Source organism: Pelodiscus sinensis, chromosome 20 (assembly GCF_049634645.1).
Source record: "Pelodiscus sinensis isolate JC-2024 chromosome 20, ASM4963464v1, whole genome shotgun sequence".
NCBI lineage: Eukaryota > Metazoa > Chordata > Testudines > Trionychidae > Pelodiscus > Pelodiscus sinensis.
In genome coordinates, this window is record NC_134730.1 from 14,801,978 (window position 1) to 14,828,726 (window position 26,749).

A 26,749-nucleotide genomic window follows, 5' to 3' on the forward strand; every position below is an offset into this window, starting at 1 on the left:
AGCCGGTCTATGAAAAACCTCATGTCTTTGCTTTCAGTGTCGGTCAGAGGCAGCTTGTCTGTTTGGCAAGAGCCCTCCTTCGCAAAACAAGAATCCTAGTCCTGGATGAAGCCACAGCTGCTATCGACCTGGAGACAGATGATTTAATTCAGATGACAATAAAAACTCAGTTTGAAGATTGCACTGTACTAACAATAGCACATAGGCTGAACACAATTATGGATTATACAAGGTAATCTTAAAAGAAGAGCTATTAATGGTAAAGATAGAGAATGAACACTATATAGAGAGATTATATATATAATTTTACTTTTCTGATCACCCTGTGGAACTTTTTGACAAATCTGAGATGAAATCTGTTGATCTTTGAAATCCATAAGAAGGTCATGCAGTCTTCTGACCTGTATCTAGAATATTGATTTCTGCCATCCATATTGCTTAACAAATCAGTGAACTACCAATACCATCTTTCCCTGGAACTTTGTAGATAGGTTAGTAGATTTCAAGGCCAGAAATCATCATCTTCTGACATCTTCAGACAACCTGTATAACACAGGCCATAGAATTAATTCCTGCTTCAAGTCCTAATAGTTGTGGTTGATCTAGAGCACATCTTTTAGGAAAATATTCCGTTTTAATTTAATTTAAAAAATTCAAGTGATGGAGAATCCACAATCCTTGGTAAGTTGTTTCTCTCACTCTTAAAAATGTCTTATTTCTATTCTGAATTTGTCTAGCTTTAGCTTCCAGCTACTGGATTTTGTTGTACTCTTCTCTGCCAAACTGAAGAATCCATATATAATCAATCAAATTACTGTTCCCTGTGTACGTACTTACAGACTATGATCAAATCACTCTTTAGTCTTCTCTTTGGTAAGCTAAATAGATTGAGCTCCTTGAGTATCTAGTTATAAGATATGTTTATTATCCTTTCTCATGTTTCTTCTCTGAACCCTCTCCAGTTTTTCAACATCCTTCTTGAAGTGTGGATACCATAACTGGACACAGCATTTCATTAACAGTTGCACCAGTAGAGAATGTAACCTCTTTACTTCTACTGAATATTTCCATTTATATATCCAAAGATTGCAATAGTTCCTTTAATGTTACACAGAGTGCGCATGTTTAGTTGATTATCCACCATCCCCGCTAAGTCCTTCTTAGAGACTCTGCTTCCTATGATGAAGTTCTGCATCCTATATGTCCTGTATTCTTTGTTGACTTTACATATGATCATGTGTTTGCTTGCAACTCTTACCAAGTAATTCAGATTGCTCTGTTCCCAGTGACTGTCCTCTTCATTATTTACCACTCTCCCAAATCTTTGTATCAGTTGCAAACATTATCAGTAATTATTTTATGACTTTTTCCAGGTCACTAATTTAAAAATATTAAATAATGTAGAGCCAAGAACTGACTTGTGGGGCCCCAAGTCAAATATACCTGCTCAATTATGATTTCCAATTTGCAACTCTATTTTGAGATCTATCAGTCAGGTTTTAGCCATGTTGATTTTTGGATCATTCAAATTTAATCAAAATGTTTTTCAGTACTGAGTACCTTGATAGAAGGTTACAGTACAACATCAACACTGTTATCTTTATCAAGTGAATTAACACCAAAGTTGCTTCTTACTGCATCAACTAAACTTTTAATCTCATCAGAAATTCAGTAGTTGGTATCAAACAGAACCAACAGATGGCTTATCTCAGAACTATTTCACATAGCAGAGGCATCACCATGGGGTTGTTTCACGCTCTGCAACATGCCCACATTCAAATTCAGTGTCACTCATTTTTCCTGAAGAGTTACTTTGACTCTGTGACCCTGCATGCAGATAGGAATGATAATAGTGGTGAGCGCTGGGAAACCTCTGAAGCTCCTATAGTACTTCCCTTCTCTGTAACTCCATCTCCAACTTTTCTTCTGTCCCTTTTCTTAAAAATAAAAACAGGCTTGTGTGAAGTTGAAGGGTGTGCTCTGTGTTCCTACGTGTCCAGGGGCGGCCCATCCATATAGACGAACTAGGCGGTTGCGTAGGGTGCCAAGTTAAATGGGGCACCAAATGGTGGTGTAATATCATTGAGGGGTTTGGTGGTGGGGGCGCTGTACCTGTCGGATGAGGCAGAGTGGAACACTAACACGTAATTGGAGGAAGAAGAAACCCCTGAAAGAACCCACTTTGCCTTTCAGTGAACTTGTATGATCCTGTTGTCACAAATGTACAGGATCTCCTGGCTTTTAAACAGTCCCTTGGAGGAACCGGTTAAGGGCAGGTCATGTGGCCTCGAGATGCTGTCTTGAGGCACTAGTACCCACTGGCACATATTTGCAGTAGCCCTAGGCGGCCTTTTCAAAACCAAGTAGGATTTATTAATCAGCTGAAACACAGCTTACCTTGTGCTTAGAGCAATAGAGGTTAAGACCTAGCCCATTCTGGCCACAAGCCATTCTACCCAGCCACGTTGTCATGGAATCCTTTCTGGCTCTTTGTCAGTTGAAAAACAGAGCAGATGGGACTCTTATCCCAGGCAGCTGATGCCTTTCTCCGTTGTTGTTGACTTGGGGCCTTTGCTCAGCTTCCCTGAGGAGAAGTGGGGGAGAACCACCTTGCTGCTGTTGATGGTCGGTTGCTAGGTATGAACAACTTAGCCACTGGGGTTCATTGTTGTCTTTCCAGCTTTTCCGTTGATATAGATCAGTTTCACTTAGTCCTTTAATGATCCATTCACTCCACTCAGACAGCTATGTGAGCCAGTGGCATATCTAGGACAGGAAAAGTGGGTTGGCCTTGATTTTGGGTGGGCAGGCATTGATGTGGGGGCGGAGGGCGGGGCTACCACCCACTCCAGCTGGCTATTATAACTTAGCAGGTACCAGAAGATGAATCATAGAATACTAGGACTGGAAGAGATCTCGAGAGGTCATTGAGTCCAGTTCCCTGCCTCCATGGCAGGACCAAATACTGTCTAGACCATCCCTGATAGACATTTATCTAACCTACTCTTAAATATCTCCAGAGATGGGGATTCCACAACCTCCCTGGGCAATTTATTCCAGTGTTTGACTATCCTGACAGTTAGGAACTTTTTCTTAATGTCCAACCTAAACCTCCCTTGCTGCAGTTTAAGCCCATTGCTTCTTGTTCTATCCCCAGAGGCCAAAATGAACAAGTTTTCTCCCTCCTCCTTATGACACCCTTTTAGATACCTGAAAACTGCTATCCTGTCCCCCCTCAATCTTGTCTTTTCTAAACTAAACAAACCCAATTCTTTCAGCCTTCCTTCATAGGTCATGTTCTCTAGACCTTTAATCATTCTTGTTGCTCTTCTCTGGACCCTCTCCAATTTCTCCACATCCTTCTTGAAATGCGGTGCCCAGAATCTTCTGGAGGACCACGGGCAATGGGGTGCACCCATAGTGTGGACAGGGTCTCTACCGGGCCTTGAGCTCTGCCTGCCCTCTCAACTCTGGTTCGGTATCTGTCCACCCAGCCGGCCACATCCCTCTCTTCCCAGTGCTGCTTGCTGTGATCTCTGGCCCCAGCACAAGCCCCACTTCCCATGAGGCACATGCCCTCATGGGACAACTAATCTCCTTCCAGCTTTTGGATTCAGGGGGCTCCAGCCCCAATTTGTGTGGGCTTGGTTGCTAAATGGGTGGACCATGATCCACCCATAGTTATGTCCCTGATGTGGCTTGACACCATGTGTCTATAGGTGTGCCCTTAGTGCAGATTTAACTCTTCTATGACCACTGGGTAACAGTGCTAAGTACAGAGGGAAACTCAGGCATGCATAGGAATCATTAAAATATTTACAGAAATTCTCTGTCACACTTGTATGCTTCTAGAAGACCTACAAATTGATTTATAAACAGGAAAGCTGAAACAATAGGACTGAATAGGTAGGGTCCTGTATTAGTTAACTTACCACTGCACAAGTCTCACAATCCCTTTGAGGCACCTCCAGGACCTGTATGGATCTGTTTTGACCATCAATGGGTGTAATGTTCTTTGATACAATTATTGCATGTTAAAGGTTTTTTTTTAAATAGATTATTGCAACTGGGAGGCTGACATTCTTCATAAGGCCATGGAATTACTGGCCTTAATTTTTGAGGTACTGACTTTTCTGGAGAGTGTAGGTGTTTGGCACCTATGTAAATTAGGCATTAACCTACACTGAAGTGTCATGTCTAGCCTGTTGCATTGCATCATGTGAAAGTGATGCAATGCAAGATTTGGAAAAATGCCTGATTTCCTGGGTGAAAAAAAATGGCTGACTTCGAGAGTTTCCTGTAAGAAAAACTTCTACAATATCCATTTTTGGCTTTTTTGTTTTTGTTTTTGTTTACAGGATTCTTGTTCTAGACAAAGGAACAATAGCTGAATTCGATACACCTTCAAACCTTATTGCATCAAGGGGTATCTTCTACGGTATGGCTAAAGATGCTGGACTAGCATAGCAAGACTTTTATACCACTGAACGCCTGACTCAACACAGCAGGGATTCATGAATGTACTGTATTTTTTCAGACCAGTCTTTGTAATAGAATAAACTTATGACACATGAATTATTGCACACCCATAATGACAAAATGCATTTTATATTTTTTAAAATATTTTATATATACATATTTTATTAACAGCTTTTATTTTTTCTTAAAAGAATGCCAAATATTCTGCCAAGGAAATGTATGTATCACAAGCCAACATGTATTGTATTCTGGTCTATCATTAGTAAATTAAAACTAATGATGTAAAATACATCTGTGTCTGTATTCTGTACAGAAACACATGAATTTTGAAATGGAAAGACTGACAAAGTTCTGTAATGACTCAGTTAAAAAGGCAGTAATCAAGAAATGTTTCACCTGTGTAACTGGTTCAAAAGTCTTCATTGTAAGTAAAGATCTCCAGGGTGTAAGAGGATTGGACGCTCCTGTTCCGATACTGCAACCTGTTCTAGAGCCCTTGTAGAGCTTCATTATACCAGAACAAATTGCAGAATCAGGGCCTATAATATTTCTGCCTTCCCACACCAAGGTAAGACTATCAAATAGTTATATCTATACAGCTAAACCTACATATGGTACAATCCAACACCTGGTGAAGGCAGTAGGAAACAGTATGTTACAATGGGTTCTGGATAAGGTCTGTAGAGATGGGATTTAGAGGAGGATGTTACTTTTTTGGTACAAAAATTAAAATAAATAAGAAGTCTGTAGTTCAGATTGCTCACATGGCTAAGCATATAAATACTCCTATGAGTATCTCATTCACTATTTTACTTAAGTCAGTTGTAATCATGGATATCTTATACATATTTCCAAAAGTTTGTTTTTTTGTCCCAAAAGATCTCTGAAACGGTAAGAGCTAGAAACACCAAATTTTGAACAGATACTACTGATTTCCTAACTTAAATAACTGGATTGGTTATATCTCGAAATCGGTTCCCCCAGAACCCCAACTGGGCCACTAATTAGCTTTTAGTAGCATCTGATCATAGGCATTTGCTGGACTTTTCTGTTAAGCGTGTCTCACAAACTGCAACTATGAGATCCTTTCCCTATGATAACAGAAAAAGTATTTCCAATAAAATAGGTTGGTAACATAATTATGTAGTTCATTCACCACACCTTTTGTTATCAAGAAATGAGTTAAATGTAAATGCATTTTGGAAGCACATCGTTAGCTATGTTAATTTCTTAAAGTAATATATAAGAGAAGTATTTTCAATACAATATGTATGTTAATGTCGTTGACATAGTTCATTCATCACCCCTTTTACTACAGTTTCCCCAGGCGATGCCGGGGGTGTGTGTGTGGGGGGGGGGGGGGCGGATAGATAGGGTCAGGGTCAGGTCAGAGTACTCCAAGGGATATGTTAGCCCTAGATTAAGGAGGCCTCTGTGCCAGCAAGCCAGAGTTCTGAGAGTAAAAGGAGCCTGAGTGAGAGCTGGGAGCTACAAGTCAGGCAGAGTACATTTGGAAGAACAGGATAAGCTGTTCAGGTACCAGAGGGAAAGTACTGGGAGGGATCGTTTGGGGAAGTGGCCCAGGGAAGTAATTGCCAGATGGGGAGTAGAACAAACTGTTCTACTGTTGTCCATCTGCTGCCGCTGCCTTAGGGTCCCTGGGCCAGAACCCGGAGTAGTGGTTGGGTTCCCTCCAACCCTCTCCACACCACTACAGAATCTGTCCCTGGATAGGGAGACCAGGACAATAGAGGGGTTTCACCTCCCCATATTATGGACTAGCTTGTGATGAGTATGGCTCAGTAGGCTATGAACTATGCCTCTAGTAAAGAGAACGTTTTAGTGGGACACCGCAAGCCTCTGAGGCTGAACACTATCTGCTAAAAGCACAAGATCCACAGGCACAGCCAGAGCTTTGCCACAACATTTATATAAAAACCGTTTTTCCAAAGAATATCAAGATGTAACACAACAATTGGATGATGATCGGGCTGAATAGCGATAAAGGGAATGTTTTGGCTGCAGTGATTGTCCTCAGGATCTGAACTGATTTCCATTTTTTCTTGTCTTCCATTTCCTATACCAACCACTGGAAAAAGCAGTTTATGTAGTAAAGTTGCAATTTTTTCTATGAACTAAAGAGAAATTGTGTCCACCAAAATAATAATAATTTATTAACTATAAAAGGAATACAACTTAAATAAGAATCTAGAGGCAAGCAACTCATTTAATATTTAAATAATACTTAAACATGTTAATGTAGCAATGCCCAACGGTAATGAATCCTTAATGGTCATACACAATAATGTTCAAATGATACAGTTATCAGATTAATTAATCTAGTAAAGCTAATATCCTCAGTTATAAATTGCATAAGGTATAAAGTATAAAAATATTCCTTTCAATGCATAGATAGTTACTGGCAACTATGTAATATAATCAATATACCAAATGAATTCAGTGAATCCAATAGCTGATCTTTTCACTGGCAAAGCATAACAGTTTATTCATGAAAAGTACAGTACTTTTACAGATAAACTAGCTTCTGAATGGCTAATCCTCACAATAGGTTTCTTCTCTTAGCCAGTAAGAATGCAGGTCATTGTATGCAGTAATTGTATGGTGAGCAATTGTTCTACTATAGAAGCGTCCATCACAGTGGTTATGTCAACATCAGTACACTGGTATAAGAAATAGATTGTCACTGGATCAGGATGCATCTCATCGCTGCTTTAATATTTATGCCATGAGGACATGAGGAGAAACTTACTTTGCTAGACTGTTCTATGGCTATTATTTGTTTTATAAACCCCAGGCTAATGTGTAGCTAATGTGCTTCAGTCCAATTAACTAAGAGTTAGGAAGTTAGATGAGACTCTTTGGAAATGAAAGGCACTACGAAAAAAATCTTAATAGTGGGGAGTTCAAATCAGCAGTCGGCTATGGTCTCCCTGTTATCTAGAGCTTTAATCTAGTACATACTTCAAGAGCTAGGTTTACAGATGAGATATTTTCCTCTAATGAGAATGATGTAAATTTAAGAGAGGATTTTTAATCTAGTTTAATGAATGGATTACTCCACATGACTTCAATGCGGGGTGAGCAATAATTCTAGATGCGGGGGCCACTTCAAAAATTGTTTTAGTGGCCTGGGGCTGCCCCAGAAGGGGTGGGGCCAGTACACTTCTGTGTTCCCCTGCCCACAGACCCTGATTGGCCAGAACAGCTGGCGGTTCCCTCTAGGCACCTGCTCCCCTGGTGGTGGAAGACTACTTTGCATGCTTTCCTCACCCTCAGGTCAATCAGGGAACGGGTGGGGGGACACAGGAAGTCTCTCACTCCCTGCCCCTGCCCTGCAAGGGGGATGCCATGCTTAGAGTCAACCGCCAGCTGCGGTTTGTGTGCTTCCCTCCCGCCCCCAGGTTCTGACTGGCGCGGGGAGCAGGGGGCATCCACGGACCAGATCAACCCACTTGGCAGGCCAGATCTGGCGCATGGAGGCCTTTTTGGCCAACCCTGCTCTAATGTTTTCCAATGTATTTATTCCAGGATTTCATAAGAGAGAAACATAACATTGAACTTAAGTGTGAAAAGGTGACCATGCCAATAAGAAACATAAAAAGTTGTTTCAAAGAAAAAAAATGCTTCGCAATCTCAAGATTCAAATGTCACCTCAGTTTTTAAAAAGCTACCCATCTGATTGTAAATTTCTTGTGTAAAAAGGAAACTAATATCAAAGATTGGTCTTGTTGATAAAAGGACAAGTTGGAGGAAAATGGAACTATAATATTTGTGCTCCTTTCTCATGTGGAAATCATGCTGATTTGTCCATTGAGTGAAGAAAACTGCCATTTTAAAGATGAATTAGAAAAACTCTTTGATCATTCAACAACAAAACAGAAGGAGAGGACGTTTTGTTATCAAACATTTCAATACCATGTGTGAACCAGCAGCCATGAGATTTTAAAAAACCTTAGTTTGGTCAATAATATATTTACAATTTGTGTAACAATTGTAAATTTTTAACTTCAACCTGAGAAATATTTATAAATGTAGTTTGAGAAACCACATCTGATTAGTAACTTAATACTTGAGACAAATTGAGTTTTGTGCTTCTTCCGCAGATTTAAATCCTTCCACTTTCCTCCTAAACAAGGGGCTTGTTCGCTTGTTGCATCGTGCATGTATCTCCCATTAACGACAGTGGGATGTCAGTGTACATTAAACAATTTGGTACAAACACAAAATGGTTTACTTATTCTTTTAGCATAAGTGCTTTAGCTATTTTATAGCTAACAATTATTAGAACAAATTTAAGCCTTTCTCTGACAGCTTCTCACTCTATAGTGTTTCAAATTCGGGATAATTGTGTAAGGAACAGAGTGCTACATGGATATTCTACCATTGCTTTCTTTTCATAAGCACTGTTTCGTATCAGAGCACGTTACTCTGAGATGAGTGATAGGCTGTAACTGTGTGTAACATCAGTTTTAACTCAAAATTAATAAAATAGAATTTGTCAGGATATTAGCCCTTATAGGTTCAATGCTTAAACATTGAATCCATTGCTTTAAAACACAAGATACAAATATTTTGTGTTATGCTGCTTTAAATAGTTAGTAAGTCAGTTTTGATGCTTTCTTGTTGTAACAAGGCCTTTCAGTCAGTGTTGGCACCGAATTTCTCAACTGAAAGTTATTGTCATTGATTATTAGAACCAGCTCCAGTTCTTGGAAATCCTGAAGTCTTGCAACATCTTTGTCCTTAAATAAATTTTAAAATGCAGTACATTAGTAGCATGCACAATAAATATTACACAGGACTTCTGTTTTGCAGATGAAAGGAGGAAAAAGCATAGATGTATTCTAGCGGGGGGCAAGTATTTACTCAACGGTTTGACTGGGTTTTGCTTATCTAACTATAAAGCCGACAACTAGGCCCACTGACAGCAATGCCAGGCCCCAGGGCAGAATAGTCAGTGGGTCCCCCATGTCTTCAGAAGCCATATACAAGCCGTACCTGCACTGGCTGGTGCCCAGCAAGCTCTTCTGGCATGGCCAGGGCTCCCACATACCTGTCCAATAAGGTTGCCAACTTCCTAATTGCACAAACCCAAACAAACTTGCCCTTTCCTCTGCCCTGCCCTATGGCCATGCCTGTGTCCTGCCCCTTTTCCAAGGCCTCGCCTCCCTCCCCACACTTTACCCTCTTCACTCATTTTCACCAGGCGAGGGCAGAGGGTCGGGATGCAGGAGGAGCTCAGGGGGGTTGAGGTTAAGTGATCGGCACACCCTTCTGGCAGTGGCTCCCGAAAGTGATTTGAAGGCACTTTTGGTGTGTAGCTGCTAGGCAGGGGGACTTGGCAGACTCTGTGTCTGCAGGCACAGCCCCTGCAGCATCCACTGGCTGCAGTGGAGTTGGTGCTCAGGGCAATGGCAGCAAATGGAGACTTTCTCTCCCCTTTCTCTCCAGGGCCAAAGGGATGTGCCAACTGCTTTCAGGAGCAGTGCGGAGCCAGGGTGGACAGGAAGCCTGCCTTAGCCCCACTGCACTGCTGGTGGCAACTGGGGGCCCTGTGGCCTTTTTACATCTCCCAGCGTCTGGGCATTGTCACCATTGCCTCCATCCACATACACCCCATTGGTGGGCCTATAGACAACTCCTATTGCATGTTGAATTACTTTAACATTCTATTTACATTCATGTTCATCTGGTTTTTACAACATGGTTATTTTATGTGGAAGAAAGATTCCTAACTGGAGAATCCTGACTTTGCTACTGTGTAACTCTGAAAGTCGCTTAACGGCTCTGTCTCTGTGTTCTGATGTGTTAAAATGGATGCAAAACTGTCCTGACACAGGAGAAGTGTGAGCCTTAGTTAGCTATATGTACACAAATGGGCTGTGAGATCTTCAGACAAGTGCACACTATTAATGATCTCAATTTACCATTTTGTGATCAGTCTGTGTCTTCATTGTTGTGTGATTTGGGTTTGGCTGAATCTTTTTTAGGAGTTAATCCCTTTTGTTTCCAACATGCAGCATCAACTGTAGATGAATGTGCCAAGCAAATGTACCACAGATTAAGGTTACCAAAGCAAGATTTTTACAGGGGGTCCCTGCTGTAAGTCACCCCGGTAGACATCCGTTTCACACGAAAGTCGTTGACGTTTGTAGGAACTGATGCATTATAAACCCGCCCATTCCCCGCTATAAGTCATGAAACACTCCCCCCAATTTGCTTAAATGGAAGTCAGCCATGGGAAAAATATTCCCCACTTTACGTTGTTTCACTATAAGTGCAAGGTTTTTGGAACGTATCTTGGATTTATAGTGAGGACCCCCTGTAGTTCAAGGGAGTTCTTCAACATTGATAGTCAATGGAAGTGATTAGTGGAACTGAAGCTTGTATTGTGTGCTTTAAAGATCTACTCAATACTGTCTATAAACATCTTGGAACAGGGTATTCGGGGATCTATCACCCCAATAATCTCTTTTCTTTCTCCCTGACCCATCAAAAACTCTCATGTTGGTCCATGCTTCTACTCCAAGAACACTGAAGCCAGCTTCATCGGGAGCAGCACACCAACCAACCCCATTTCTGATCTGGCTGAAGAAAGTCTGAAAGAATAATAGAAGGTACTTGCAAACAGTAAGTAAGGGATCCAGCTTTGATCCTTTGAGCGGCCATACTTTGTCAGTAGACAGCATTAAGTTTTGGGGGTTTTTTGGAATCTTGACAAGCAAGTATCCTACAGTTTTGCTGACAAATCCCTAATAATCAGAGACACTCTCGAAGAGGGCACTTTGAACAATTAGATTTAGTTGTCATATTGTAGACTTTTGCAACTCAAGAAAACAAATCTTTTAAAAGAGAAGAATCAGTGTCATCTTATATTGGGTGCAGGTAAGGTCCATTGGAGTCTGTTAATCTAGCACTAATCGGAATTAGCCCCACCATTTGATGCCAATAATATTTGAAGTACTTGATGGTGAAGGAAGGGTCATTAGTGAAGTAGGAAAACAAATTAAAAAGTCCAATTCCATTTTTTATGCAGGCATATCCCACTCCTTCAATGGGACATGAGCCTGTATAAGGACTGCACAAACTGTCCCTAACTGAAAGCATTTTTCCTGCAATTTAGTTGCTTTTAAAAAGGAATGTTAAATGTTTAATTAGATTGGTAAGGTTCACCTGAGTATCATAAACCTTTCAACCATTCATGACAGTATATCATAAGAGTATGTTATTACACTGAATTTCTGAATATAGTAAAAAGCGAAATATAAGACACACAGTACAAAATATCAGTGTGGGAAAGCCATCAAGAAGTTAAGGGTTTAGAGCTTATTCTATTAAATAGGAAACACAGTGGTGGCCTAAACAAAATGCTGACATTTAATAACATGTTCCAACATAGAGTTTATAGAGAGGACCTTATTTTAAAAAAAAATCCGGTATTAATAAAGGTTTAAAGAGTTGCCTGAGGATTTATAGCTAAAATCAGTGCAGCTCTTTTAAAGCACAGAAGATGCCAATAAAACAAGGCAATTCAGTTATAGTTGATGCTCTGACTTTAACCTCCCAATATGAAATAATAATGCTTATCAATACTATATATTGCAAATATTGTGTTATCAGTGAGTACGTGTGTTTATCATGGATCAAACCCAACTGAGAAATTTCCTGATTGGGGACAATTAACTGTAGGATTCAGGATCTGTGAGACTGGAGTCAAAACAACCCACTAGTTTAGGAAACATGAATTAAATATTGAAAGGCAAGAGGGAAGATTAGAAAATGCTGTAAAGTTGAATCTCCAGACCCCTCTTTTGCTTTGTACCCTGTACCTAACTTTTGGGTGGCAGAAAATGAGGAAGAAAGGTATCTAAAACACAAAGACTGCTCCATAATGTCTTTTTGCATTATATTAAACAATAAAATAACTGACAGTACAGTTATACAATCTGCCTCCTTGTCCCAGTCCCTTGAATGGTCTTTTATTCTCTATCAAACCTCTGCATCTTTCTTCGGTGTTACTAGCCCAAAATATGCCATAGCTGTGCATGACTGGTTGATGTTACCATCAGATGCACTCTTACCAGTCTTGTATGCAGCCAACTGAGAAGTTTTATCTTTTTTTCTATGGATCCTGAAACATTCAATAACAGCCCACTTATTCCATGACCAAAGGATTATAAGAAAGATCATTACTGGTTACGGATCTACTATATTTGACAGCGAACACCATTAAAAAAACGTTGTTTGCCACTTTGCCATGATGGCAATACTCCAAATTTCCTTTTCAAAGATGCAAGGAATATTGCAGGTTGCTGGAGGGATAAAGCATGCATTTTTAATGATTCCGACAACAGCAATAAAAAAAGCATTTGTTTAAAGCTGAAGTTCTTACCTTTCTTAATACTGTATTTGGTAATTTTCTAATCTTCTCTACATGTTCTGGATTAACTCCCAGTTCACAGCAACTCACTCGGAGCAGTTCCTTATAGGTTAGTTCTTGTCTGTCCAGCTCAATTTCAATGAAGTCATTCTCTCTAAGAGTAAGGTTCTGAATTCTCACCTTAAGCACCAGTTCTAGTAAAATATATACATATATTAATATCTAAGTATGCATGATCATTCAGTTAAGAACAGGAAAAAAATGTGATTTCGTTACATCACAATTACTATTAAGTCTCAAAATATTACCCTAAACTCATTTCATTCGTTTCATTTATTGTGAATTTAGATGGAAAGAGCTAGATTCTGAGCTCTGGAGATGGAAATCCTACTCAGGACAGGAACAACACAGGCAGTAGCCATGTAAGCTTCCATATAATCTATCAATATCCCACAACCTTGGCCTGAAAAGACAACCTCTAGAGGTGAGGAGGTAGCTTCGCCTCCATATTTCTTCACAAAGAAGCTAAAGGTACCATTTGTAGCTATTTCTATGGAGTCCTATGAGGAACTGGACTGAGATAGTCACGTTTATTTTATATAGGCCAATGTATACCCATAATGAGAATCTATACTTTTATTAGTAATACTGCCTGTATTGATCTAATTGAATTACTGTTGCTTTGCACTAGATTTCAGTTGGCAACCTATTTATCTTTATTACCAATTTTCTGAGCAATTTAATAGTGTGTAACTCAGTGCTCTGTTATCAGGGAAAGCATCTTAAAATTCATATGGATCTTTTCACAGCTCCTATTCAAGTAGAAGTCTGGACCTTTTAACTGCAATTCCAGAACTGATTGGGTGATTTTACTCTATAATGTATCCTAATGAATGATAAATAATACTTCCTCTCTCACACCTGTCTACTTTTACAAAACCTTAGACAAGAAAGAAATGTTTTCATTGATATTTGAATTAAAAATTCCAGTGGATGCAATTTTTTAAACTTTCCCTGTAATGTCCGTGACACAAACATGGAATCATGCCTTATGCATGAGAACATGAAAATGAAAGACTAGAGAAGTACTACAGACATAAATACAGGTAGTCCCCGAGTTACGTGGATCCGACTTATGTCGGATCCGCAGTTACGAACGGGGATTTTCTCGCCCCGGAGGACTCGAGCGGCGGGACGCCTGGTCCCGCCGCCTGCCTCCTCCGGGGCGAGAAAAGCTGCTCTCTGTCTCCCTGGTCTGCTGCGGGAGCCAGCAGACCAGGGAGACGGGGAGCAAAGCGGCGGAAGACCCAGGGCCGGACCCACGGCCGCTTCCAGATCAGCTGATCTGGAAGCGGCCGCGGGTCCGGCCCCGGGTCCTCCGCCGCTTTGCTCAGCGTCTCCCTGGTCTACAGACCAGGGAGACGCTGAGCAAAGCTGCGGAGGATCCGGGCCAGACCGCGGCGCTGATCTGGAAGCGCCGCGGTCTGGCCCAGGTCCTCCGCCGCTTTGCTCCGCGTCTCCCTGGTCCGCTGGGGGGGGACGCAGCTAGTGCCCCCCGCAGCAGACCAGGGAGATGTGGAGCAAAGCCCGGGGCCTGTGGTAGAGCAGGTGGGGCGCTGCCGGTTGGTCCCGCAGCACCGCTCCTTGGCGCTACTGGACCAACCCAGCAGCACCCCAGCTGCTCAGCCCCAGGAGTCCTGATTCAGCCGCTGCTGATCAGTTTCAGCAGTGGCTGAATCAGGACGCCTGGGGCAGAGCAGCTGGGGTGCTGCTGGGTTGGTCTAGTAGCGCCGAGGAGCGGCCGCGCTACTGGACCAACCCAGCAGCACCCGAGCTGCTCTACCCCAGGCGTCCCCAAGTTAGCCGCTGCTGAAACTGACCAGCGGCTGAATCTGGACACCAGTTCTGACTTACATACAGATTCAACTTAAGAACCCCAGGCGTCCCCAAGTCAGCTGCTGCTGAAACTGACCAGCGGCTGACTACAGGAAGCCTGAGGCAGAGTTGCTCTGCCCCAGGCTTCCTGGAATCAGCTGCTGATCAGTTTCAGCAGCAGCTGACTTGGGGATGCCTGGGGTTCTTAAGTTGAATCTGTATGTAAGTCAGAACTGGTGTCCAGATTCAGCGGCTGAATCTGGATGCCAGTTCCGACTTACATACAGATTCAACTTAAGAACAAACCTTCAGTCCCTATCTTGTACGTAACCCGGGAACTGCCTGTAACATTAAAATTGACTAATCTATTTTTATTCTCCAACATGACAGCATCCAAGAAGAACAGAGCAAAAACGGAATGGTAAAACTAATTTTATAATCTGCAATCATAATGTAATGTTACCTTGCATATTAAATGGGAAAGCTCCAGTGAAGAAAAATGGCTGAAATGCTGGCATAGGCCCCATACATGTGCCATGCTGTTGCTGGGGCACAGGTTGTTTAAATGCAGCTGGAGAAGAGTAACTTCTGCTCTGAGGCAGAGATGTCTGGTGAGTTGGACCATTCTGGCCTACGGGCTTGGGGAATTCTGGCATGGTACTGGCTCCAGGTGATGTCAGCATATCTTTATTATCACCCACTGCAGAAGCAGCATTTTCATATTGTGATGTTGCAGAAGTATGTGCTTTCACTTGAGGTAATGAACTGGGATAATCTACATCTTGCAATTCTAAGGATATGGGGAAGCTTCCATTCAGAGAACCAGTGGAAGGATTTGGAATGCTGTTACTCATTGTGTTATAAACATAGGGGAAAGGTGGATTCGCCAAATAATTTGGGACAATTGACAAGTGAGAGTCTTGCTTCAAATCTGCAAGTTCACCATCTTCTACTATAAAGGAAAGAAACAAAAAAGTCCAATGAACAAAATAAATTGAAATTGTCCTGGTACATTGTGGTTTTCAGATTCAGACTACTTACACACACCCATACAAAGGATATAAAACAAAGAACTCTACAGCTTTATGCACAGTACATATAATTGTGCAATGGGGCTCCATAAAAACAAAGCTTATGTGACTGAGATACTTTACAAACACCTCAACTTTCCCCCGCAACACTTGTACCGATGTAGAATCTGCCATCTTTTAAGAAAAATGTCCTATGGCCAATATTTTGTGCCATATTCTTGGCTGGCATAGTTTCTTTGCCTTCATAATAGGCATAACCCAGAGGAATATATGAAGAGCAGTAGATTTTTCAGGTTTGCAGTGGATATCAAGACAGTATGTGGGGGGGGGGGGGGGGGGGGGAGAAGAGTGTACAGCATCTTTAACTATTGACACAACAGCAAATAGATATTGACAAAGGCAGAAATCAGAAAGGAGTGAAAAGGCAGGAAAAATCAATCATTCTTAATAGAATTCAGACTAATTAATAGAAACATTGCTAATTTGATAGTTAAAATATTTAACAGATGCCTTGGGAATACTACTCTATTGCAATCCTTTTATGGGATACATTTAAGATACTAATCTTCAATAGGATCAATGCAGTTAACCCTTTCAATAAATTTCCTGATATTTTATGGAATTATCAGACATATACACTAAAGGCTTTATGTATATTACAGCTTTCCCTCTCCTTATCCCCATTTTAAAATATGTATCAAGCCACAAATGTTTATAGTGAACAAATTCTGAGTTTCATTTTTCAAACTTTAGCTTTTCCTCTCCCACATACAGAAACAATTGTAACGTAAAAGCCCCATTGAACCAACTTTTCTGAAGTTGTGATTACTTTCTTGGTAAAGACTCTGGAGGCCAAATGGGAATTATTGCCACAGAATCATAAGCTTTTAAATATAGATTCAGCACTAAAGCAAAAGCACAACAGAGCAGGATCATAATTATTAAAATAGGTCATTAGTTAATATAAACATTTTGAAGATTTCAGTAATCAACTTACCTCCCAATATTTTCCTAATCTCTCTCTTTGCGGTTAACTGGGCTGGCATTTCTCCTTTACTTGTCAGAATCTCCTTATCAGCACCAGACTCTATCAGGTAAGTTACCACTGGAGCGTGGTTCCGTTTGCATGCCCAATGCAAACAAGTCCTGCACAAGGAAAACATTGGTGTTATGTGAAAGAACAATGTTACAGAGGATAAAGTTTATTCATACCTGCCATGTATAAAAAAAGCCAAGACCTCGCTTCTCCCAAAAAGAACATTCATTTGTAATATACATTACCAAACTGAGTTACATTCCTTGAACATTCCACTATTTCTTGTAGTCTGCAGTGACACCTGCTGACAGTCTTTCCCTGTAGTATTGCTTTTGCCACCAAAGTTACTATTTTTGACAATAGCAGATGGTTTTTGCTTTTAAAGTTCAACTAAATCTCTCCCCTTTTAACCTGTAGCTTTTAAAAGCTAAAACTAATTTCAAAAATGTAAATAGCTATCACCTTTCTGTATCTTTTACATTTGTTTTTAAAAAAAAGAGATTATAAGCTTAACAGAAGACCTATATTTCAAGAGATGATTTAAATTCACAGAAAGAGGTTTAATTTTGTTTATCAAAAGAAATATTTTTTCTCTGCACTGTTCCAACCTAAATGACACAGACTAGTCCCTGAGCAAATATTTTCAGAGAACCAAATAGGATTTTAATTAGATTAAACCTCAAAATGTTGATCAGAGTAATTTTTATTTTCTGAAGTAATTCCCCATCAGGACATTCTGAGGTACCTTACAACCAAAAGAAGAATAAACTGAGCTTTCGTATTATACTGGTTTTCACCCAGCTTATCACACTGACATAAATACCAGTAAATTCATAGAATCATAGAATGCTAGAACTGGAAGGGACTTCAAGAGGTCATCAAATCCATTCCACTGCCCTCACGGCAGGACCAAGTACCGTCTAGAATCTAGATCATCCTTGATAGATGTTTATCTAACCTGCTCTTAAATATCTCCAGTGATGGAGATTCCACAATCTCCCTAGGCAATTTATTTCAGTGTTTAACCACCATGACAGTTAGGAAGGTTTTCCTACTGTCCAACCTAAACCTCCATTGCTGCAATTTAAGCCTATTACTTCTTGTCCTATCATCAGAGGTCAAGGAGAACAATTTTTCTCCCCCTCCTTGTAACAACCTTTCAGGTACTTAAAAGCTGTTATCATGTCCCCTCTCAGTCATCTCTTTTCTAAACTAAACAAATCCAGTTCTTTCGGTCTTCCCTCATATGTCATGTTTTCTAGACCTTTAATCATTTTTGTTGCTCTTCTCTGCACCTTCTCCAATTTCTCCATGTCTTTTTTGAAATGTGGGGCCCAGAACTGAACACAATATTCCAACTGAGGCCTAATTGGTGCAGAGTAGAGTGGAAGAATGACTTCTCATGTCTTGCTCAGAACATTCCTATTAATGCATCCGGGAATCATGATTGCTTTTTTTGCAACAGCTTTACACTGTTGACTCATATTTAGCTTATGGTCCACTATGACCCCTAGATCCCTTTCTGCAGTACTCCTTCCTAGACAGTCGCTTCCCATTCTGCATGTGTGAAACTGATTGTTCCTTCCTCAGTGGAGTACTTTGCATTTGTCCTTGTTAAACTTAATCCTCTTTACCTCACACCATTTCTCCAGTTTGTCCAGATCATTTTGAATTATGACACTATCCTCCAAAGCACTTGCCACCCCTCCCAGCTTGGTATCATCTGCAATGCCAATATCTAAATCATTGATGAAGATATTGAATAGAACCAGTCCCAAAACTGATCATTGCCGAACCTCACTTGTACATCCTTCCAACATGACTGTGAACCATTAATAACTACTCTCTGAAAATGGTTATCCAGCCAGTTATGCACCCACTTTATAGTAGCCCCATCTAGGTTGTATTTCCCTAATTTATTGATAAGAATAGCTTTGCATAAATAAATTAAATAGCTTTGTGGAACTTTTTAGTGGATCAGTTGCAACACTTTTTTCCATCACAACTTTCATATAAGCTGTAGTCCTTATGGCTTTACAGAGATACAGTAAATAATACAATGACAGGGTCGGATTCTGGTCCTGCATTCCATACTCAGACAAAACCTAGAGTAAGAAATATAGGATTTGTCAGCACAATTGCAAGACAGAAATTCTCAGATATTGGCAAAGGAGAAAAAAATACACCCCACAAAACATAACTGACAGACAGACAAATTATGGCCAAGGAAAGAATTAACCCACAGAGAAGGTCTGTGATTTTTGTTTAGGCAAAAGGCACAGTTCCCTAGATGGTGGTGGTTCTTTAGAGGAACCTCCAGAGTTGATCCCCCCAAAAATTGTAGGGAAGGGCCAGTTACCCTGGCATTTATAATAGTTTACAATGTGTCTGCATATTACAGTATACAAAAACACTATGGTCCCCACGTGTGCTGCAGTATGCCGCTCACTCTGAAGGTGCACTCAACACTGGCCACACAGGAAAGGCCAATCAACTTTTCCCATGACTTTTTGCGCTCACCCGGGACAGCAGCAGAGGTGCAAGTTATGGCTAGAGTTGTCTGAGCGGGGAACTGTGGAAGGCCTCCCGGACTTCTAGCAATCTATCCCGGACTATCTAGCAATGCCACGTCTACTAGGGATGTCAAGGTGTAGTTGACTACATGATTAACCAATAAGTCTGGGCTGATCGGTTAATCCTATTGACTACACACACTCCCCACTTGCCTCTGTGGGAGGGAGTGGGAGCCAGTGTCCACGGGGAGCCAGCTTTTAAGCTGGCTCCCCATGAGCACCCAATCCTGTGGAGCCACCTGCCCCCCGCGTTGCTGCTTCTGATAGAGAGGCAGCCGCATGGAGGGTGAGGAGGGCAGGCGGGACCCAGTACACAAAGGAGGCTGGCTTCAAGCTGGCTCCCTTCACGTATCGGCTCACGCAGAGCTACCTGCCCTCCCCTCTGTGCCCTCCCCTTTAGAGGCATCAGTGCGGGGGGCAAAGGTGATAATTGGGGAAGCTATCTTTGTAATTACAAAAATAGCTTCCCTAATTATCAGCCCTAATGTCATTACCTCACAGACACTAACCTTCCCCCCTCACTCCCACTCTGTTCTAAAATTTGATTTGTCAATTTTATGTGTTCACTTTTTTTGATTATATCATTTTGGTATACAGGCAGTCCCCGACTTACGCGGATCCGACTTACCTTGACCTCCGGGGCGAGAAAAGCTGCTCCCGGTGCCCCTGGTCTGCTGGGGACCGTCTTCAGCAGACCAGGGGCATCGGGAGCAAAGCAGCAGCCCCGGCGGGTTTGCTCGCGGTGCCCCTGGTCTGCTGGAGACGGTCCCCAGCAGACATGGGGCACCGCCAGCAAACCCGCAGCCGTGGCAGGGTCCCGCGCTTCTGAGGCTTTGCTCTGGCAAAAGCCTCAGAAGCGCGGGACCCCGCCACGGCTGCGGGTTTGCTCGCGGTGCCTCTGGTCTGCTGGGGACCGTCTCCAGCAGACCAGGGGCACCGGGAGCAAAGCGGGTCCCGCGCCAGAGCAAAGCCTCAGAGGCGAGGCACCCCGCCGCTGCGGCTTTGCTCCCCGTGTCCCTGGTCTGCTGGGGGGGGGGCGCAGTTAGTGTGCTCCCCCCCAGCAGACCAGGCTTTTGTTGTGGACCCTGGGGCAGAGCAGCTGGGGCGCTGCCAGTTGGTCCCGCAGCGCCGCTTTGGGCACTACTGGACCAACCCGGCAGCACCCCAGCCCTCTGCCCCAGGCGTCCTGATTCAGCCGCTGCTGGTCAGTTTCAGCAGCGGCTGAATCAGGACGCCTGGGGCAGAGCAGCTGGGGTGCTGCTGGGTTGGTCCAGTAGCGCCAAGGAGCCGCGCTACTGGAGCAACCCAGCAGCACCCCAGCTGCTCTGCCCCAGGCGTCCCCAAGTCAGCCGCTGCTGAAACTGACCAGCGCTGACTACAGGAAGCCCGAGGCACAGTTGCTCTGTCCCGGGCTTCCTGGAATCAGCCCTCCCCAGCTTTCCCTGGTGGCCACTCTGGCCAACACCAGGGAAACTCGTATGCCCCCCTCCCGGCCCCGGTCCCCTTAAAGGGGCACGGGCTGGCTACGGTGCCCGTGCCAGGTGCAAGCCTGCCAGCACCCAGCCAGCAGACCCTGCACCTGGCACGGCTCGAGCCAGCCACCCGCTGCCCCCCAACCCTCCCCCTCTTCCCGGGACCAGGCTGGCGGCTCCCGGGAGCTTGCCTGGGACCGCAAGAGGCGGGCACCCGCCTGGTCTAGTGCGGACATCGTGGACCTCATCCACGACCTCCGCACTAGGCACAGGAAAGTGGCTGTCTAGGGCAGGAGAGCTGCCAGTCTGGCCACCCAGGAACAGGTGTGCATGAAAATCAAGGTGGTCCACTGAGACCCCCGACCCTGAGCCCTGAGCTTACAATGGCCGTACTGGATCAGACCAAAGGTCCATCTAACCCAGTAGCCTGTCTGCCGACAGCGGCCAACCCTAGGGACCCTGGAGGGGATGGACCGAAGACACTGACCAAGCCATTTGTCTCGTGCCATCCCTCTCCAGCCTTCCACAAACTTTGGGCAGGGACACCACTCCTACCCCCTGGCTAATACCACTCCATGGACCCAACCTCCATCACTTTATCTCACTTCTCTTTAAACACTGTTCTAGTTCTAGCCTTCACAGCCTCCTGCAGCAAGGAGTTCCACAGGTTGACTCTTTGCTTTGTGAAGAACAACTTTCTGTTACTAGTTTGAAGCCCGCTACCCATTCCTTTCCTTTGGTGTCCTCTAGTCCTTCTATTACGGGAACTAATGAAGAACTTTTCTTGATGCACCCTCTCCACCCCACTCATGCTTTTATAGACCTCTATCCTATCCCCCCTCAGTCTCCTCTTTTCTAAACTGAAAAGTCCCAGTCTCTTTAGCTTCTCTTCATATGGGACCTGTTCCAAACCTCTGATCATTGTAGTTGCCCACCCCTCTCCCACTTCCTTTTCCCAGTCTCCCCGAGTTTTGTTCAATAAAGAGAGATTCTATTTTTGACCACACGTTTTCTTTATTTAGTACATCAGGAAGGGGGGCTAGGGAGGGATAAGTGGAAGGAGGTGAGGGAGGAATGGGGTACGGGCACCTGATGGGGAGGACTGGGCTGGTTCTGTGGGCTTCTGGGGGTGGAAGCTCTCCTGCAGCCCCCCAATTGCCCCCTCTCCCCAGATGGCAGCCTGCGGCAAGTGCAGCCGGTCTGATGGCCGAGTTCTGTGATGTGCCCAGTGTGGGTACTCCGGGCAATCCAAGCCAGGACTGCTTTGCAAGCGGGGCACCCCTGAGAACTGTCTGCCCAGGGTGGGGGTCGGGTCCCTTTAAGCACAGCCCTCGGCTAGCCTGAGGCAGCAGCTCCATGCTCTAAGTCCTCATCTGATGCCCTGTCGGCACTGCTTCCGGCCATCCTTAACCCCGGTTCAGGGTCCACTTAATGTGGACATGCTAGTTCGATTTAGCAAAACGCTAATTCGAACTAGTTTTTTAGTCTGGATCCGTTAGTTCGAATTAGCTTAGTTCGAATTAACTAATTCGAACTAAGTTAGTTCGAATTAGCGCTGTAGTGTAGACATTTCCTGGCTGTTTTGTTTCTTTGGACTTGGTGCAAAATCTTTTATTAGTTTGAATTTAAGCTTCCTGAATGTTCCTTTGAGTTCAGAAGTAAAATTCTGGCCAAGTAACCAAGCCTTATGGGTTTGTGCCAGAAAAACACATATAATCATAAAGCGTCAAGTACTAAGGTTATGCTTGATTTACTCAAATTCACACAGCTTCCACTCTAAATCATGATCCTGTCCTGAGAACTGCTCAGATATACCCTTGTACACTTGTTGAGCCCCAATGACAACAACAGAGCTCTACATAAGTGCATGGTTACAGCCACATGGTTCTCAAATTTGCTTCAGCTCAGCAACTCTGGTTTACAGCGTTTCATTCTGATCACTTTTATGAGGATTTAATGCAGTGTAATACAGAGAGGTAGTGCACATTCACACATCCAATTTAAATCAAAAGCAGCTGCAAGTGTTCAGCACCTCTCAGTATCAGGCCTATGTGTATGACTGGCCCATTTCAGAGATGCAGCTTTTGCATACAGACTTAAAGAATAGGAAGACACAATTATAACCAAAGTACAGGACAAGAAGTACATTTTTTAAATATATATCTTATGACAAGTTTGAGTTTGTTGTCTTAATGCTTTTTTTAAAGAAACTAATTTTGATAATGAGTAACCATATATTATGTTCATGGAAATAATAAAAAAAATGAAATTCTATTCTTTAACAACAATGAAGCAAATAATATAAGGCCTGATTTTCACAGGTGCTAAACAGCCACAGTTTCCACTGATATGGTCACTTGGCACTTCTGAAAATGAGGCTCTTCATTTTTAAAATTCTAGTTTATTGTCCTTTCTATTTCCAGCTTTCTATTTTTACTGATTTAAGCGCAATACAGTAATTCACAAAAATATAAAGTGAATCTATTTCAGGCAAAACACAATCTTCAAGAATGTTTGAATTGTTAAAATCATGTTTAAAATAGTTTTAAAAACAACATTTTTATTATTGGTATGGGTATGTTTCATTATAGAAGAGTTTCAGAATTTAGGTTTGTCACGTGGTATTTGAATGAGATGTCAAAGCAAAAATAAATCAGTGAGACTATGTATCTCACTGAAACACATTGTAAGAGCCTTTCTTGTAGCAGAAAGTTATTTTAAAAGCTGCTTTAAAAGTCACCCAAAATAAGCCTCTCTAAAAATGAACAAGCTTGGCAGGTTTTAGGTTTACCTTTTCAATGCTATTTTAGAAAGCTGTGTTTGGGCAGCCAGCATTCCAACACCCATGAGTATAAGTAAAAGATAAAACTGAATTGATAGAAAACCAGAGACCAATGATCAAAATGACTCCAATAAAATAATTTAAGCTCAGAACACCAATTATAAATAGTAGTACCATTATGTCCTCCTTCTAGAATAATTTTAAGGTATCTCTAGTGAGGGAGGATTGAGTATTGGGTTTAAACAGGACATTTAAATTACACTAAGTATTCAAATGATCACAACTGGATAGCCCTGCGTTAATATATTTCATATGAAAGAATATATAACATCCATTATACTGTTAAAAGACTAAGAATAAAGGCTCTTAAAATGTTCTTTACAATATCTGAAATTTTCAGTTTTATTAATCTTTAAAATACACTTCATTCATTCCTGTTAAAGGCTTACCAGCCGTTGATTTCATTCTGAGAGTTGATATTCACTCCGAATTCCACCAGTCTTTGGACTTCCTCAAGGTCTCCCAAAGCAGCTGCTTCTCTCAGTCTCTCCTGGAGTTCTTTCTCCTCTATAAATGTTGTCATCTTTTTAAGGTCACTTTATTCTAAACTTTGGAGTTGTTAAGCAACTGCCAACTGAAGGAGATTTAACATTTTATAAAGTTAATATTCTGAGTAGCAAGTCAGAGACTGGTAAGATGAAATTAGCCCTTCATGATAACAGGGGTATCTTATTCTTTTAATTTTAAATTCATATAGCATTTACTTTCTGTCTGCTACATTTAAATTAGATAGAATCAAGCATTTCTGAAGAGTATTAATGCCAACTACATAGTACAGTATCTGTTGCTGTTTCCTAAACTCTTCTCAGGGGGACTGTATTATCTGTGACAACTCTCTGACCTAGATATTTGGTTCCTACCAACAATACTGCATGCAATTCCTGGCTCTAGCTGTACTATTTACTGTCTGATTCATCAGCTACATTCAGACTCCTACTTCGCTATTTTTATTCAGCTACAATTAATTATTGTTTAATATACAAAGAGTTTTGAATGTACAATATCTTCCACCACAACATTATTTATTCCTACTGGTCCCAGAACTGCAAGTTGCTCTGTCTTGGGGCAGCTCAGCACCTGCGTATAGCCCCATCGAAACCAAATGAAGTCTCTATGTGGGAACACTGGTCCACACAGCGGAATAATTTGTAGGATTAGTGCCCCAATTGATTCCAGAAATTCACATTGTTTTTAATATTGTGCTAATTATCTTATTCATTTTAAGGCAAATAATGAGAGATATGGAGGAGAACACACTATTATATTAATTTCACAACTATCTTATTATAGAACACAAGCTAAAATACACACTTGGGACTCCATTCTAAGGTCCAGCTGACTGTCCCCTAGCTGTATCATGGCATCTGGAGAGTCTTGCATGTCAGGAAAATTCACAGCAGCTACACTGAGCTGATAGAGAAGCAGCATTTTGGGCCACAGGAATAGCACAAAGGAGTATTGGGGGCCAGAATCTGGCCATGAGTCAAAAATAAACTCTATATAATCTAGTGATGATTTAATGGCCTAAGCCTTACTCGTGCAAATAATTTCACTGAAGTAAGGGGATCTCAACATTAGTAAGAATTACTCAAGTAAGTAATTACATAATTGTAACAATTATTTAGAGATATTTAAAATAATTTGTTCTCTCATGTGGTAGTGTAATAAGAAAGCATCTATGGCCCTGATCCTGAAAGGAGAACTTAGGGGACAGACCTCTGGGCCTACCTGCAGCCACTGTGACTTCAGTAGAGTTTTGTGCAAGTAGTGGGGGATCTACGGAGCTAATTTTCTTTACAGGATCAGGGCCTATGTGACCAACAATTAAAACAATCATATTTTTAAACCATTGTTTTGAGTAATGGACCCAATTCCCTAGTGCAGGGCCGGGAACTGGCAGCAGGCCAGCCCCAGTATGAGTCTGGGAGCTCGTGTCAGCCCCAGCCCCAGCATGGGGCTGGGAGCCAGTAGCCAGTCCTGCATGGGGCTGGAAGCATGAGCTATGGCAGGGGGAGGTGGGTTTACGCTAATATTTAACCGGTTAACTGATTAATCGGGATTTTACATCCCTACTAGCGCAAGAGGAGAATCAGATCTAAATTGGCATTGGAAAAGGTTCAGAAAAGGGCAATAAAAATGATTAGGGGTCTGGAACAGGTCCCATATGAAGAGAGATTAAAAAGACTTGGACTTTTCGGCTTAGAAGAAGAGGAGACTAAGTAGGGGATATGATAGAGGTCTATAAAATCATGACTGGTCTGCAAAAAGTGAATAAGAAAAACTTATTTACTTATTCCCATAATATAAGAACTAGGGGTCACCAAACTAAATGAATAGGCAGCAGGTTTAAAACAAACAAAAGGAAGTTTTTCTTCACTCAGCGCACAGACAACCTGTGGAATGCCTTGCCAGAGGATGTTATGAAGATTAGGACTTTAACAGGGTTCAAAAAAGAGGTAGGTAGATTCATGGAGGTTAGGTACATCAATGGCTATTAGCCAGGATGGGTAGGAATGGTGTCCCTAGCCTATGTTTGTCTGGAAATGGATGACATGAGAGGGATCACATGCTGATTACCTGTTGAGTTCCCTCCCTCTGGGGCATCTGGTATTGGCTACTGTCAGCAGACTGGATACTGGGCTAGATGGACCTTTGATCTGACCCAGAATGACCATTTTTATGTCCTAAATATTTTAGATTTAATTAAATAATAGTAAACTGCCCATCTCACATTACATCACTCATTGTTTATTTACTTTTTGCACTTCATCCAACATGAAATATTAAAATAGATCGTATTAATATTTTACTTTTTGTTTGTAGTATCACTTTTTGGCTCTCACACATTACCATTAGGCTGCAATGTTTGGATTGCAAATATTTCAAGGGAATTTTAAAAACAACCCAAAATAAAAAAACAAAAATATCTGAGCAATTTTCTATTACACTCTAGGTCATACAGTATTTGATATGATTCAACGTTTGCAAAGTTAAGTAAGTTCAGTGTAATCACTTAACCAGTTTAATGAGATTTTTCAGA

General features: G+C 42.0%; 2 protein-coding genes across 7 annotated transcripts in view; one reads left to right on the forward strand and one right to left on the reverse strand.

Annotated features, from left to right (window-relative positions):
• ABCC3 (ATP binding cassette subfamily C member 3) overlaps positions 1–4,768 on the forward strand; it is a 100,294-nt gene extending 95,526 nt beyond the window's left edge. For both annotated transcript variants that reach the window (XM_006125098.4, XM_014574619.3), the window contains exons 30-31: positions 38–232; positions 4,359–4,768. In XM_006125098.4, coding sequence (XP_006125160.2) covers positions 38–232; positions 4,359–4,467 — 304 coding nt within the window. In that variant the 3' untranslated portion in view covers positions 4,468–4,768. The remainder of the gene's footprint in view (positions 1–37; positions 233–4,358) is intronic.
• A 154-nt stretch (positions 4,769–4,922) lies between these two features.
• On the reverse strand, positions 4,923–24,540 carry ANKRD40 (ankyrin repeat domain 40). 5 transcript variants are annotated; one of them, XM_075903788.1, is made up of 5 exons: positions 24,099–24,538; positions 16,784–16,932; positions 15,219–15,707; positions 12,893–13,074; positions 4,923–6,568 (listed from the first exon to the last, which is right to left on the reverse strand). In XM_075903788.1, the coding sequence occupies exons 1-5, from the start codon at positions 24,230–24,232 to the stop codon at positions 6,557–6,559; spliced, it is 966 nt and encodes a 321-aa protein (XP_075759903.1). In that variant the 5' UTR covers positions 24,233–24,538; the 3' UTR covers positions 4,923–6,556. The 5 variants fall into 5 exon arrangements, with proteins under 5 accessions (XP_075759903.1, XP_006125159.2, XP_014430109.2 ...); XM_006125097.4 differs by lacking the exon at positions 4,923–6,568 and adding an exon at positions 6,636–9,242; XM_014574623.3 differs by lacking the exon at positions 4,923–6,568 and adding an exon at positions 9,251–11,099 and having other exon boundaries at positions 15,219–15,704; positions 24,099–24,540.
• Between the last annotated feature and the right edge of the window lie 2,209 nt (positions 24,541–26,749).

Excerpts from the sequence above, each read along its gene's own strand:
- ANKRD40 (XM_006125096.4), bottom strand. The coding sequence starts at position 24,232 with ATGACAACATTTATAGAGGAGAAAGAACTCCAGGAGAGACTGAGAGAA. Across the intron at positions 13,075-15,218 it reads TTTCCCATTTAATATGCAAG|AACTGGTGCTTAAGGTGAGA; the intron begins GTAACATTACAT and ends ATATTTTACTAG. Across the intron at positions 11,100-12,892 it reads CAAATACAGTATTAAGAAAG|ACTTTCTTCAGCCAGATCAG; the intron begins GTAAGAACTTCA and ends TTATTCTTTCAG.